General features: G+C 39.5%; 1 protein-coding gene and 1 pseudogene across 2 annotated transcripts in view; one reads left to right on the top strand and one right to left on the bottom strand.

Moving 5' to 3' along the window:
* TTC27 (tetratricopeptide repeat domain 27) overlaps nt 1–14745 on the top strand; it is a 203622-nt gene that overhangs the window by 100240 nt on the left and 88637 nt on the right. For both annotated transcript variants that reach the window (XM_050951326.1, XM_050951327.1), the window contains exon 10: nt 12670–12783. In XM_050951326.1, the coding sequence (XP_050807283.1) occupies nt 12670–12783 (114 nt within the window). The remainder of the gene's footprint in view (nt 1–12669; nt 12784–14745) is intronic.
* LOC127050397 (uncharacterized) lies at nt 5732–5850 on the bottom strand (annotated as a pseudogene).

Genomic DNA, 14745 nt, shown 5'->3' with positions numbered 1-14745 from the left:
TCAAATAACAATTTGAAGAGATGTGAAAAATGACACCAGTGAAGTGATAATGGGGATATTTTCCTCCTTTTAACATAAATTTTGTAAAAAGTTATGGCTTGGCAGAGCATCTGATCATACATCAAAAAAACACCTACTAAGCTGTTTTAAAAAGCAACACCTGACAGTATCTCTTGCAGAATTAGTTCTTGTGCAGTATTTATGAACTCTTTACCTTATTTCAAGTCCAAAAGGAGGCAGTTAAAATTTTGATTTAAGTGGGACCAGAAAATATGTAAGACATAACCAAGATAATGCCACTTTTTTCCTACATAACATTGAAGGAGTCACATGAATAGGCAACTTCGAATACTAATCTGATATTTTGGGTAGTAGAGCAATTGGATGTTTTTTCACTTGCCCTGTGAATATATTTTTCTTCGTGAAATATCAACTAAAGTAGCTACAGTCACCTTGAATCAGTTGATTCAAGTTGATTATACCGAAAGAATCCCTTTTTTACTAAATGATTACTGGAAAGATATTAAATTATATTTTTAGAGAAAGGAATGTAAACTGAGGGAGAGACGCATTCAGGGTCTGTTAGCTTCACCACATAGGTTTCTGGGGCCACTGGTTTTAAAAACTGAGAATGCTGTTACAAATATCTGGAATGTAATTCATTTTGACCACACAACACAAATCATGAATTTTTCACTAGAAATAGTGTTTTAATACTGTTGCTCCAATACAAAAGTTAATTCCCTTTGCAGGCTTTATCGGCAAAGATTTATGGGTATTTTTCTAAAATGTTTAAATCTAAGTGAAAAAATGTACAGTCAATTTTCTGCTAAAAGTACTACAAGCACAAAATATAGAAAAATATAGGAATTTTTAATAACAAATTGCTTTTAATACCCTACTAAAATTTATTTTCTAGATTTGTAGCTGAAGTATTGGGTTTTCATCCAAAATCATTTTAATTTTTTTCTTTTAAGATCTGAATTAAGTTTAGTGCTTCTGAAAGTGAGACATTAACAGATATGTGTTGAGTGCAGCTTCTGACAGCTACGCGCAAAGTGTCTGCAGCTTGTTTCAGTTTTCTCCCTGTTCAGCATTCTTCTGTCTGTGAGATGTGGAGCAAGTAGGAGATGAGGCTACTGACCACTACAAGATTTTCACTTGTTCCCTAAATGAAGATTTAGAACCTGTTTTTTTTTTTAATGTGGAAAGCTAATGTACTAACTGTAGCAACTGTACTGAAATGTACTGAAGAAATAAATATGTTAACACAACACAACCACGGTACATTATAGGTGCTACAAGGCTCAGCTTAGAAATGCTGTAGTATTAGGGATTCATCTTTTTGAACTGGACCTGATGTACTTGACGCTCACTATTAAGGGGTGTGTATGTAGTTATCTTTCAGTAAATGAGAAGTGGCAGTGCTACATCACAGAACTTTATATCACCAGTTTGCTGAACAGTAAATCTAGGGAGTAAAGGAAAAGGCATAATAGCATGCAAGAGACTTGACTGCATCCATAGAAAATTGGAGGCAACTTCTTCTGAGATGGACTTCTCACAGTAGAGAAGCCATTTGTCTGAGTACAAGGCTATGTTCTCAAAGGGATCAGTGAAAATCAAAACTTTCTGCATAAAGTGGATGTGATGGAAAATAAGGCCCAAATAGTCTCAAAATTGTGAGAGTGCTAGAGAAGCTGGAGCAAAAGCCCTTCCATGTCTTGTCTTTCTTAAATGGATTATAAACCTCTGAGACAGAATCTCTTCAAGTCATCGAATTTCATTTCTGCCTAGAGACTGCTTCTCTCTGTCAAGACTGCACTTATGTCCTTTTAAATTATCCTTATAAGAAACATAATTCTTATAACAGCTATATTTGCAGGGCATTTAAATTTTCAATAAATGAGGGGATTTACAATGCCTATATAGTATATCTCTCCAAGGAGATAACACTCTTAAATGTTGAAAGTCAGCTATGCTGAATAGGATTAGAATTTGTAATAGTGTATCTAGAATAACATGCAGTGAAATTCTACTGGAATAATCTTCTTCACAACTGTAGAAGATATGAAAGTTTTATAGCAAATAAGATGTAAACATCCATATTCACTAATCACAACTTCTACTCAGATTGTTTTATACACAAAGTGACCTTATTCCTGTAAGCAATCAGCTTACTTCTGTTCAAGACGGCGAATCCTTAGAGATACTCATTTTTTTTCATATTAGTATGTATCATCCTGATATTGATACATGAAATGAAGTATTAACTGCATCCCTTGTGCAGTACTTATGAGGATGAGGAATTAATAGAAGGTGCTCAAAGTACCACATTGAGTGGTGTAAATTCCCAAATAGTTATTTGGAAATACTATATGTCATACCAGTGTACTGTAGTACAATCTCTTTATCACAAAAGTTGAACTTACAAATGTAGAATTATGTACCAAAAAAACTGTTTTATTTTTTAATGCAATGTAAAACTTCAGCGCGTACAAGTCCACTCAGTCCTACTTCTTGTTCAGTCAGTCGCTCAGACAAACACATTTGTTTACATTTGCAGAAAATAATGCTGCCGACTTCTTGTTTACAATCTCACCTGAAAGTGAGAACAAGTATTTGCATGGCACTGTTGTAGTCAGTGTTGCAAGGTATTTTATGTGCCAGATATGCTAAACATGTATATGCCTCTTCATGCTTTGATTTGTAGGATCTCAAGTTTTACATTGTTTTGGTTTTGAGTGGTTATGTAAAAAAATTCTACATTTGTAAGTTATGTATAAAAATACAGCGTATCCTCCTCAAAGTCACAGCACTTATTCTTTAACTGTCAAATGAATTAACAGACAATTTACGAGTAAATCTCTTAATTAGTTTAGGAGTGACAGTTATTGTAAAACGTGTAACATCGTGAGAGAATAGTTAAAGTGTTAAGTATCTTTTAATTCAGTTTCATCTGGTCTGGGAGGACTACAAACATTAAAGCTACTTAGTCATAATCATATAAATGTTGCAAAGTAATGCAGGTCAGAGTTAAGGTTGTATAGGTGCCCAGATTGTGCATTTTCATACCTTAACATGTTTGGATTTAAGTTTAAACTCTCTCTTTTCTGTGAAAGAGAGAGAATTGAAGTTCTATGACAAACAATTGGTTAATCCACGGCCAAATTCCATAACACTAAATGCATACACTATTAAACTAAGCTAGCTATTGGAAAGATTTAATAAAAATAAGATCACCCATGAGAATGCTGAAGATATGTACTGGGATAATTCTGTAAAATTAAGCTATTGATGTAAGTAGAACTAAAAATTAATAGTTTTCTTGTGAATTGCCAGATGTGCTTGTAACTAATGTATTACTTTCCACAAAAATTTTAGTCGCTAAGCAACAAAATATTTTGATTGTATTTAAATCTCTATTTAAATGATTTTCTGCTCTTAAATAGAACAGTGCTATAAACTGGAATGGCAAACACTCTTTTTGTTGGGTTTATAAAGAATCTTAAATACAGTTAGTGTAACTTAATGGTGTTCTATTAAAATATATTTGGTAATATACAGTATAGTTGTATGATTTATTTTAGACTTTCTTAGTACCTTCAGCCCAACGAAAGTTTGGTGAACAATAGAGTGATGTGATAGAAACTTGATAATAAGTAAAAGAGCCCATCCTTCAAAATGCAAATGGAATATGAACGGTGTTAGTTTTTAATTAGAATGTTTATGTTGACTGGTGATTATCTGTGGAGAGATGTGCTGTTTTGATTTTTTGTTTTGTATATATTTTAATAAGAAGGATACATACAGCCTAGATAGGCATTTATCTATGTTGTATTTTAAACCAAAGTCAGTAAATAACCTCTGTTTGTCAAACCAGAAATTTACAAGTTCGCATACAAAATAGCTGAACAAAAAATGTTAATATAAACTGACTTGCTGTGTTATGGACCAGGACAGGACAGGAATCTGCTGTCAAAACCAAACTTGTGGTTACAATTAAATCTTTCTCTAAGACTCCCTGATGTATATCTTTGATCCTTCTCATTCAACCACTCAGATGGATTTTGCATGTGAAACTTCTTGTGTAGCAGTTTGGGTGTTTCACTGCTGTGTGCATGTGTGCCTTGAGAGATCCAGTATGCTTCACTTCAGCACTCAGTTCTGTGAGTTGTTGTGTTAGTAGCAGTGCACAGGGGTGGTCTTGCCATGTTGATTGTCAGCAGTGAGATGGGATATGAGTGGACTGTGGGTTTAATCATGAGTAAGTGAAAGTATAGAATTAGTTGTCAGAGTGGGCATAAGGGTGAAGTGATTGTAAAATTTAGCAGATGTGATCATATTTCTGTGTGTGTTTCTAAGTGTGTGTATAAAGCAGGTGTAAATTTCTCCTGTTCAGTACAGTTCTTGCTTTGTGTTCTGAAAGTTCCACTGTCTACAAAGGTAGAGTGTGCATGTCCCATTGAGCCACTTAATTCCTGTGACAATATACTGCCTTTAAAATCCTTTACCTAATCTTGCTGCACATACATGTGTCAATCTCTTTTGTGGTTTAGATTGTTGTGTACCATTCTAAAGAGCCAAACTTGTCTTTCAATAAACAGCATTTCCAATAGCGCTTCCCCAAAGGGGCAGTAGGTATGGCACAGTAGCTGCGATCAACATTGTAACTGAATAAATCAATTGGGGGACAATCAGAACCATAGTTTGAGCCCCACATGTGCACAAAAAATAAGAACTTAATCATGTAAAATTCCGGGGGAGGGAAAGCCTTGCTCAAATGACCTCAAATTTGAACCACGAACCGTATCCAGAACTCGGCAAAGCGTGGCAAATTTCAAGTGAGCAAGTGGGTTTTAGAGCAGCCTTGTCAAGCTTAACTACAGCAGAGCTGATGCCCTGCTATGATATTTTCTTTCAGCTGAAATGAAGAATATCAAAAAGCCTTAGCAAATCAGTGGAAATCATTTCACAGTCAGAAAGTTCTATATTCTGAATATTATCTCCTTGATCCTGGCTGTGAGGGTGCTGCTGTCCAGTTCACCATCTACATGCAGCCTCAGAGAGTTGGTAAGATGTCATGGGCTCATGTGCCAGCAATTTAAATATTGAGGCCCATTGCTTTGATGAAATCAGCCCCTGGATGAAGAACAGCAGATTGAAGCTGAATCTTAGCAAAATGCTGGTGGTCAGAGATAAGCACTTTGAGGAGGCTGTACCCACAATATGGTTTCCTTTGGTTAAAGGGCACACACCCAAAACTGGTGAATTCAGTCCATTGCTTAGGTGTTCTCCTGGATTCCTCCCTGAAGCTAAGCAATTATATAAGTGTTTTGAGTAACAGCTAACCAGAGACAGTAGAAAGTAAGAGATTATATCCCATCTTGGTGGATGATGAGGTGCCTCAGTTGCACATGCCTTCAACGCCTCCCAGCTGGACAACAGCAATGCAATACACTAATGCATGAATCCATCAACTGCTAGACTATTCCAACTAGTTTAGCATATGCCAATGTATTTCCTCAATAACATGCACTTTTATCAAACCTGGCCTCAGTCCTCTGAAACTCTCTTCCAATAGAATATTGAGTCAAGTTCAAGGTTTCAGTCCTTAATTTTTTGGTACTCAGTGGCTGGAGCCCAAGATAAATGAGAAATGTATTAAAATTACAAACAAGACAAAAACACAAGAAAATTGTCTTTCTTTTAACCAGAATATTTACCCAGAGGGAAATGCACCATTCCTGGAAACACTGAAATACCAGGTTGATGCATGGAATGAATGGAGCAAGCTCCTCTTCCACCTCCCTTCTTCAAAAATCCATTTAATATAAAGTTCTCAAAGATAGGCTCTGAAACTCTAGGATCAGGACTGTAGTCAACATTGTAAGTCTTTCCATTGACTTCAGTGCACGCTGCATCAGGCCCATAAACCTTCAGGCTAAGCCTGTCATTTTGGCCAAGGAAGCCAAGTACTAAACTAGACCTCAAATTTTATTGGCTTCTAAATGTTTTCGTTCTTATTAACGAAGGTGGAAAAGTCAAGGTGCCGCAAACTCCTCCCACTCTTTTTGGACAGGTTTTTCTTAAAAAATTTGCTTTTTAACTAAGCAGACTTGGAGCTCTGTTTTAACTTTTAAGTTAAACTCTTCAACAGTTTTCTCATTAAATGGATTTTAGAAGTCTTTAATGTCTTAGAGGGATGCTGTGTCAGTTTATGGAGCAAGGCCCAGATCTTGCAAAGATATGCTTGAGTAACAATGCAAGTGAGGTAGTTGCGTTGAGATCACTGTATCTACTTACTTGTGCATAGTTGGTTGCAGGATTGGGCCACTTTTTAACAAGATACATTGTTACTAATACTTTACATTAATGCCAAAAGGCTCTTTAAGTGAACTTTTCAAAATTAATGCTGGTGGTTTCCCTTTAGCCTTCATTCATTCCATTGTATGAAAAGAAGTTAGTCTTTCATGTCTGTTTCTAGTTAATTTTGCTTTCAACATCAGTACTTCAGTTTTGGGTTACAGATACTGTGTCAGAATATATAAATGCAGCCACGCTTCTAAAGGAAACCCTTATGATCAAGTTTCATAAAATCTTTTACCAGATTTAAATTTTGGGTCTAGACCTCTCTGAAAGTGTGCTTTTAAGACCAAATCATATTTTCCCTAATTTCATTTTCTTCTTCTGGTCCTCAGGATCATGTTCCAAGTTGTTTTTTTGCCTCTAAAATGTAGAAAGACCCTTTCTGAGACACTTAAAAATAAATTAACTGTACAGTAGATGTAAAAAATGACACCCACCAGAAGTGAAGTAACAGGTGTGTGTGTGTGTGTGTGCTACCCAGCTGAAAAATAACCAAGAATTTTGTTCACTTGAGCCCCTGCCACAGGTGGAATAACTTACAAAAGCTTTCACTTTGCTTTTGTTTGTATTGATATAGTATTCCAGTATAAATTACCTGGATGAATTACTGAAACAGTTTCATAATTAGTCACTCATGGGGATAGTGCTCTACTTCATTTGTATATGAGGTTTATTTTTTTAAAAAGAAGTGCTTGATGTCTGGTGATTTAACATGGCAGAGCTTTAGAAACCCTCTCAAAGTAAAAATTTTGCCTGGGCAAGTAGCCTGAGTGGGACCAGGGAACAAGTGGCTCTTTGACTTGAGGTCACAAGAGGAAAAAAGTAGCAGAACAACTCAAGCTTCCCAGTTACTTAAGGATCCAAATGTCCTGTTCTTTTAAAAGGGATGAGGAGGAAAGCACAGAATAGCCTAGACACTACTATTCTTCAGGATGATTCTAGGGGTGTGTGAGCAAGGCAGTTGCCTTGGGTACCAACTTCAAGAGAACATCATACCTCTGTGACACTCAGGGTTTTTTGGCGAGTGGCGGTTAGGTGTTGTGTTTTGTTTGTATGCCTGACTGCTGGAGCAGCAATTAACTTTTTTTCACCCTGGCTGGTAAAATTGCTTCAGGCTGCTCCTGATTCTTCTCTAGGAAGAGAAGCGCAAGATTGTAGAATGGAACAGATGCTACATCTCCTTAAAAAGGAGGAGGAGCAGGGTTGCTGGAACTGCTGCTGTTCATTTAGTGGAGTGGTGTCAAGAAGCCAGACCACTCCATGTGGAGAAGAGCTCCTGGGAGGCTGAGGGTTTCTTGCAGGGCCATCCTTAGGATTTATGGTGCCCTAGGCGGGATTATTATACTGGTGTCCCTGTGCCTGTCTTGCTCTTAGCAACACAAACATAAGCTGACACTATTGAAAAACTTGCCACATGCATGTTATTAAAACCAGTTTAACTTAATTAAGTACACTGTAATGCTGATGGACGAGCGCTAAAGAAGTAGCACTATAGAAAAAATTCTGATTTGACAGAATGATGCAAATAATAAATTTTAAAAAATATATCAACATTTTATTGGAAATTTATATTAAGAGGTATTGAAACAAGGATTTGTTTTTAATTAAAAGCAATCTTTCTGGCTTTTTTGGCTGCAAAATCAGTAATAACGTCATTGTATGACAAAGAAAAAATGATGTCTTGTTCAATTGAAAGAATAGCAAGACCAGTCAAGTTTTCTTGACTCATTGTAGAGCGGAGATAGTTTTTAAAGAGCTTTAGTTTTGAGAAACTCCGTTCTCCTGATGCTACTGTTTACAGGAATTGTCAGTAGAATGCGAGTGGCAATATGCACATTAGGATATATGTCAACACGTTTGCTGGTATGAATAAACTGTACAATCTCTATCATCGATTTTGCATGTGGCAACAACTTAATTCTTCATACAGTTCAAGTCCATTTAAATCAAAACGATCACTGTGCTTCAGGAGGCTCTTTAGGTCAGGGGTCACCAACATGGTGCCAGCGGGCGCCATGGTGCCTGCAGGGGCCTCTCAGTGCACCCGCGTACTGGCCAGAGGATGAGCATCTGCTGAAATGCCTCCGAAATTCGGCGGCATTTCGGTGCTGACGCCTCTGGATGACACCATTTGCCACTGAAAGCAGTGTCATCCAGAGATGTTGCCACCAAAATGCCACCGAATTTCGGCAGCATTTCAGCGGATGCTCATCCGCCACCACGGTCCTTTGTCTGGCACCCGCCAGGCGAAAAAGGTTGGGGACCACTGGTCTAGGTTCTTGCACTTTGTCATTAGTTGCTCTTGTTTTCTTATTTCATTGAATTTAGTCCTGCTCAGCCCGCCTATCAGCTGAGTGAATGAATGAATGGAACCCCAGGCTGACAGCGGGTTGAGTGGCTCAGCTGGAGCCTAAGCCGCCGCTCTACTCAGCCCGCTGCCAGCCAGGGGTTCCTTAGGGGTCACCAGGCCAGCAGTGGGTGCTGAGTGGGGCTGGCAGCAAGGATCCCGGATGGCAATGGGGCAGCAGCCAGAACCCCACATCAGTGGCGGACTGTGCTGCTCAGCCCGCCGCTGCATGCCATCCAAAATTAGCTCACGTGCCACCTTTTGCACATATGCCGTAGGTTGCTAACCCCTGCTCTATACATTAGTAAGGAGATGAGCATATTACAATTGTTGGAGGGCTCTATTTAGCAGTAACAGGGCTATAGGAAAGTCAGTCAACATTTTTTGTTTCTCTGATGAAAACTGGCCCACTCCCTTCCCCATGCCAAACTTGTCACAAATAATTGTCGTCAACTTAATTTTCTGTTTTTGGCTAAGATATTGATTATTTTTTTTAAAAAATTAAAATTTAATTCAGGATTGTTAACAAGCATATTTGGCAAACAAATTTGTTAAATGACAATCTAAATGGCAACACAGCACTGCTTTCATGCTTGGCTCATCCCCTAGCCTGCTGGTCCAACAGCTGCAGTAGAGGAGGAGATAGGTGGAAAACTGCAGGACCCCAAAATCCACCTCTTGGGGTGCAGAGTGGCCACAGCAGCAGCAAACCCTCAGGTCCGATCACACGCCAGTGGGCACCACCGCCAGGCCAATGGACCATGGTGAAGTTAGCACAGCATCTGACCTCAGGGACGGGGCACCCATGGAGCCACAGCAGCTCACCCTGCCCTGTGCAGCTCCCCCCGGATGAGATGGATCACTACCAGCCCTGGGGAGAGACACGCTCCCCAGCTAGGGTGACCAGGTCCAGATGTCCTGATTTTATAGGTCCAGTCCCGATATTTGGGGCTTTGTCTTATATAGGCACCAATTACCCTCACCTAGCGTGACCAGACAGCAAGTGTGAAAAATCAGGACGGGGGATGGGGGGAAATAGGAACCTATATAAGAAAAAGGCCCCAAAATTGGGGCTGTCCCTGTAAAAGTGGGACATCTGCTCACCCCACCCCAACCTTCTGTTCTGATTTTTCACACATGCTATCTGGCTATCCCCAGCGCAGCCCTGTGCGACCATTCCAATCCTGGCTGCCTGCCGAGGAAGTGAGTTACTTTCACTTTCATTCCTCAGCAGGCAGCCAGACAACCCCCTCCCAGCACCTCATCCAACCGATCCCTGACAGGGGAGGGGGGAGAGAGAGGTGCTTCGTGTGGGGGAGGGAGAAAGGGGGGTGCTCCGTGGGTCAGAAGGGAGAAGAATGGACATTATGGTGGACAACAAAGGATAATGGTGCCAGAGCCACCGAGCCTGCCTCACTTCACGTAGGGGGAAAGAGTCACACTCACAGGTGAGTTCCTTCCCCAGCTTCTTCCCAAAGACCTCAGCAGCCAGTCCCCTCTCTCAGGCTGTGCTGCATTTGGCTCTCTCTAGGACCCAGCAGCCCTGCTCTTACATGCTGCACTGCTTCCTGTGATCATGGTATCTCCCCTGCCAGGTATGTCTGTCCAAGCTCCCGGCAGAGTGGTGCCCCCAGACCTAGTGGTACCCTAGGCGGCTGCCTGTTCTGCCTATGGCTAAGGACGGCCCTGGTGTCTTGCATGTCTAGGAGGGCTTGTTGTTTATTTGGGGCAAGGTGGGAGTCCTAGACCTGTTTAATGGGGTTGATACAAAGTATGCTAGCCTTGTGGAAGATTACTTGTTTTAGTATGCTCCATTCCCCAAAGCTGCTGCTTTATTAGTTCTCATGTCTTCCCTACTCCCAAATAGTAATTGCTGTACTATTTCTGATTGGAAATCATCTTATCCATTATTTATACTGTGTAATCGAAACCAAAGTGCCACATTGTCTGTTGCTGAGAATCTGTTTATCTGCTGTATTAGTATTCTGTTTTTCATTTTATAAATATGGAAGAAAAAATTTATCAAGATCCCTTGTTGGTTGGTGAAGAGTTCTCTTTGCTGGGGAGAACTGAAGCAGTGAATTTTACCATTTCAAAATGTTCTATTTTGTGTCCAAAAAGTTGCATAACTTCGTTGGTCTTTCCATTTTTTCTGTCCTTCCAACAGCTGATCTCCTTATTTTTTCCTTTTCTGTGTTTAATTTCTAAAATGAACATAATGAAGACTTCTTGTGAAGATTCTTTTTCAATGAGCAGATTTATTTCTGAAATTGTTTTATTAAGCAGTTTTCTTAATTTATAGTAAGCACAGTACGTTAAAGTACGTTATGCATGGTTTTTTTCCAAGTTTGATTTATTTTTTTATTGTTCCCAGGTATATTATTTTAAAATATAGTGATGTGTATTAATGTCTGGTTTTAGCCACAGGTAGAACTATAAAGCCTTAAGTCGACCTACCCCGGTAGTGAAGACAAGCGCAGAAAGTCTCAGTCTAGGCCTAGGTGAAGTCATAACTATTGCTGTTTCTAAAGTAGTAATAGTTGACTGACAGGGAGAGGTGTGGTTTTATACCTCTGAAGAAGATATATATTCATGTCTATTTATTGTTTTGTCTGCAAATTACTGTTGCAGTCTATGAAATGAAGTGTTGCCCTTGTCCAGATTTTAGTGCCTGAAAGTGTACTTAGGAATGTTCAGTTACTTAATCATTTTGGGTTGTGGGGTTTGTGTTTATATTCCCACATTTGGGAACCTTGGATGTAGCTGAAATACCTTTCACTGAGAAATTTATATTGGCATCTACTTCCAACTAGTTAAAACTTTTTTTTTTCATTTAGTAAAAATAAAATGCAAACACAGATAATGGTATCATACCCACATCTGATACCAGACTGGGAGGGACTAAAGAGAGCCATCTATATGGAATCAAGTGTGTTGAGGCCACTCTGGCTACCACTTTCTTAATGACCTCCTTTGATGAAGTGGCTCCCCTAAAAATTGTCGGTTAGAGATTGGATGATAACTGGTGAGGTTGCTGGCATCAAGAGAGGGCTTTCTGAGTAATAACCTCACGCTGTTTCTTTAAGGGCAGCTGTCACTCAGCTTCAATATGGAGGAAAGTAGGATGAACTAAAAACTCAGCACTAACCTACAGCTATGAGTTAAGTTTGTAGCTCAGTAATGTTTGACCACCATGTCCTTAACACATGTAGCATAAACCTCAGTGAAAGAAAGTGGACAATACCTCACCATTGAAGGTGGCACACGTATATAATCTCCTGCTTAGATTCATCTCCCATGGTGCTAAACAAATCAGCCCATGGAAGACGGATATTTTCAGCTAACAAGTAGAAAACTCCACAGAGCAAGAAACTGCATAGAACAAAACAAGTAAAATTCACTAGATTACCAAGAAGTCTGATAAATTCTGCTGAGCACAACTTTGTTTATACTGTATCACCAAATAACTACTCTTTTGCTTGTATCAGAGCCACTATTTAGGGAAATAAATAAGAAACCCTCCTTCCTGTAATCACCTTCCATGTGTTTTTTCACCATTTGTTCTCAGTCTTGCTTCCTTGTTGATTCCCTAGTCACAAGTTCTATTCTGTGTGCGCGCGCTCTCTCTCACACTCACACACTCTTTTTCTCTCTCTCTATGAGATGAACTTTATTCAGATGAAATGGCATAGCAATAAATCTTTGATCCAGTCATTTTTGGCCCATGGTTATCTAATAGACCAGCAAATGCATACATGTAATGTCTTCAATTTACCAATAAGATACCATGACAGAAAATGTGAATTTCAGAATAGACTGCAGTTTAGGCATACCTGCTTGAGCAAGTGAGATATGTTGAAAATTACCATCAAATCCTTTTTTTTTTTTTTTTTTTTTTTTTTTTTAACCACTTTAACCTTTTTTTTTTTTTTTTTCTTTCATCCCTTCATTAGTGTTTACTTTCACAACCTAAATTCTGGGCCATTCAAACTTCAGCCTTACTTCTCCGGACAAAGCTTGAGAAAGGAAGCACTCGTCGAGTGGAACGGGCAATGAGGCAGACTCAGGTAGGTCTTCCATTGTTACTGCTTCCAATCCTCATACATATTCTCTTACAAGCATTTAGACAGCCAGCTTTGAAAGAAAGCTAGCATTTTTTCAAAGTATTTAATTTTGTAAATAAAAACACTTTTTTACATTAATCCTTTGGAAGGTTGAAACCCAGAATCTGGTTCCTTAACTTTTCTTCTTTCTGTGACATTCAAATGGTTATTTTGTACTGGTTTGTGAATGCAAAACCTATTAGCTAACAAAATCCACAAAACATTTCAATTGTGAGGTATGTTCCCTTATCTATAATTCTATAGAACTTAATAGGGAAATTTAATTTTTCTGTGGAACATTTTTTAAAATAGTCTGTCATCTTTACAAATTTAAAGTTGGTTCATGTCAGTGGTCAGCAGGCATTTCCCATGCATCTGTTTTGTCCTTAATAGCTCACACATGTAAATTTCATGAGTTGAGGGTTGTGTGGATAAATCCTGAGGAACTGTTGTTTCACCAGAAAACTTTATTAGTTAAATGTGTGGTGAATCTGCACTGGGGCAAATATGTTGCTGCTTTTTTCTTCTGCTAGCAGGGGAAGATCCCTTGGCAGTTAAGAAGAAGGGTGTCCAAAGTCTTGGGATAAGTGTCACATTTGAAGACAGTTAGAAGAGGGCCCATCAAGTGCTAGAGCCGTAGAGTCTTATCAGCTGAAGTGCCTACAATATTTGCCTCAGCCATACTACACCGGGCATATTAACAGAGACTGTCAATACAAAATTGGTAACATAGCGTGCTGGAATCATCACTAGTTTTATAAACTACCACTTTCAGTGCTCAGGAAAGTAGTTTAACTAGTAGTTACCTGAAAGTGAGGAGAGATTACTCTTTCTTGGGTTTTTTTTCTGGATACTTTTGGCTGTCCTGATCAAATTTCTGCATAATGAAGTTTGGATCCATGAAAATAAGGTTAGAGTGAGTTTTCATCCAGTATTTTTCAGGAAGTACTAGATGAAAAAACAGGAAACAGCAATCAAGAGCTAAAACAGAGAGCTCTACTTGAATGTGTTTAAAGATGACCTCGATAATATATTAGTGTCTAAATGGGGCCAATGATTGTCCAAAGATACATTTTAGTTGGCATTGTGTGCTTTTTTTAATGGTGATACTCCTGAGCGTAAATTCCCTGTACCCTTGATTAAAGGGGTTGAACGAAAATGAACAGACAGTATGGATGGGGTAGGGTGAAGAGAGGAAAAGTGGGAGAGGAGCTGGAGGAGAAAAGTGATAACTTTTAATAGCTCTCTCCCCACAAATGGTAGCTGCCATTTCAGCAGCAGTTTTTGGACCTCAACCCATTTTCTGTTGTACAAAAATAAAGTGGGAACCGTTAATAATGGAAGGTGAGTTAGAATAAGTTGTTGAACCACAGAATGTTACCAAAAGTGCATCTGAAGCTTTATGATAGAATTAGAAAGAAGAGGTTCAAATAGTCCAGGAAACTTGTTTGTTTTAAAAGAGAAGAAGAACAAAAAAAGGTAGTTGAGTGGGGAAAGAATAAAAAAAGATCTGTTTTTTAAATATTTGAATAAAGACAGGGCTATAACTTACTACTGCAGGGGTCGGCAACCTGCGGCTCGTGGGCTGATTTCTAGTGGCACGCTGCTGCCAGCTGGGGTCCCGGCCACCGGCCCCTCTCAGCCTGCTGCTGGCCTGGGTCGGCAGGGGGCTGAGCGGGGCTGGTGGCCGGGACCTTGGCTGGCAAGAGGCTGGTGACTGGGACCCCAGACTGGAAGTGGGCTGAGCGGCTCATCCTGTCTGGGGTCCCGGCTGCCGGCCCCACTCAGCCCGCTGCTGGTCTAGGGTTCCATCTTCCGCCTGCGCTGCTGGTCTGGCATATGAAACCTTTTACTGGCACGCGAAACCTTAAATTAATGAAGACTTAGCACACCACTTCCCAAAGGTTGCCAGCACCTGTACTACTG

The sequence above is a fragment of the Gopherus flavomarginatus genome, chromosome 4, assembly GCF_025201925.1.
Source record: "Gopherus flavomarginatus isolate rGopFla2 chromosome 4, rGopFla2.mat.asm, whole genome shotgun sequence".
NCBI classification, from domain to species: domain Eukaryota; kingdom Metazoa; phylum Chordata; order Testudines; family Testudinidae; genus Gopherus; species Gopherus flavomarginatus.
Note: the sequence above shows the minus strand (reverse complement) of the source record. Positions and strands in the feature narration are given on the sequence as shown.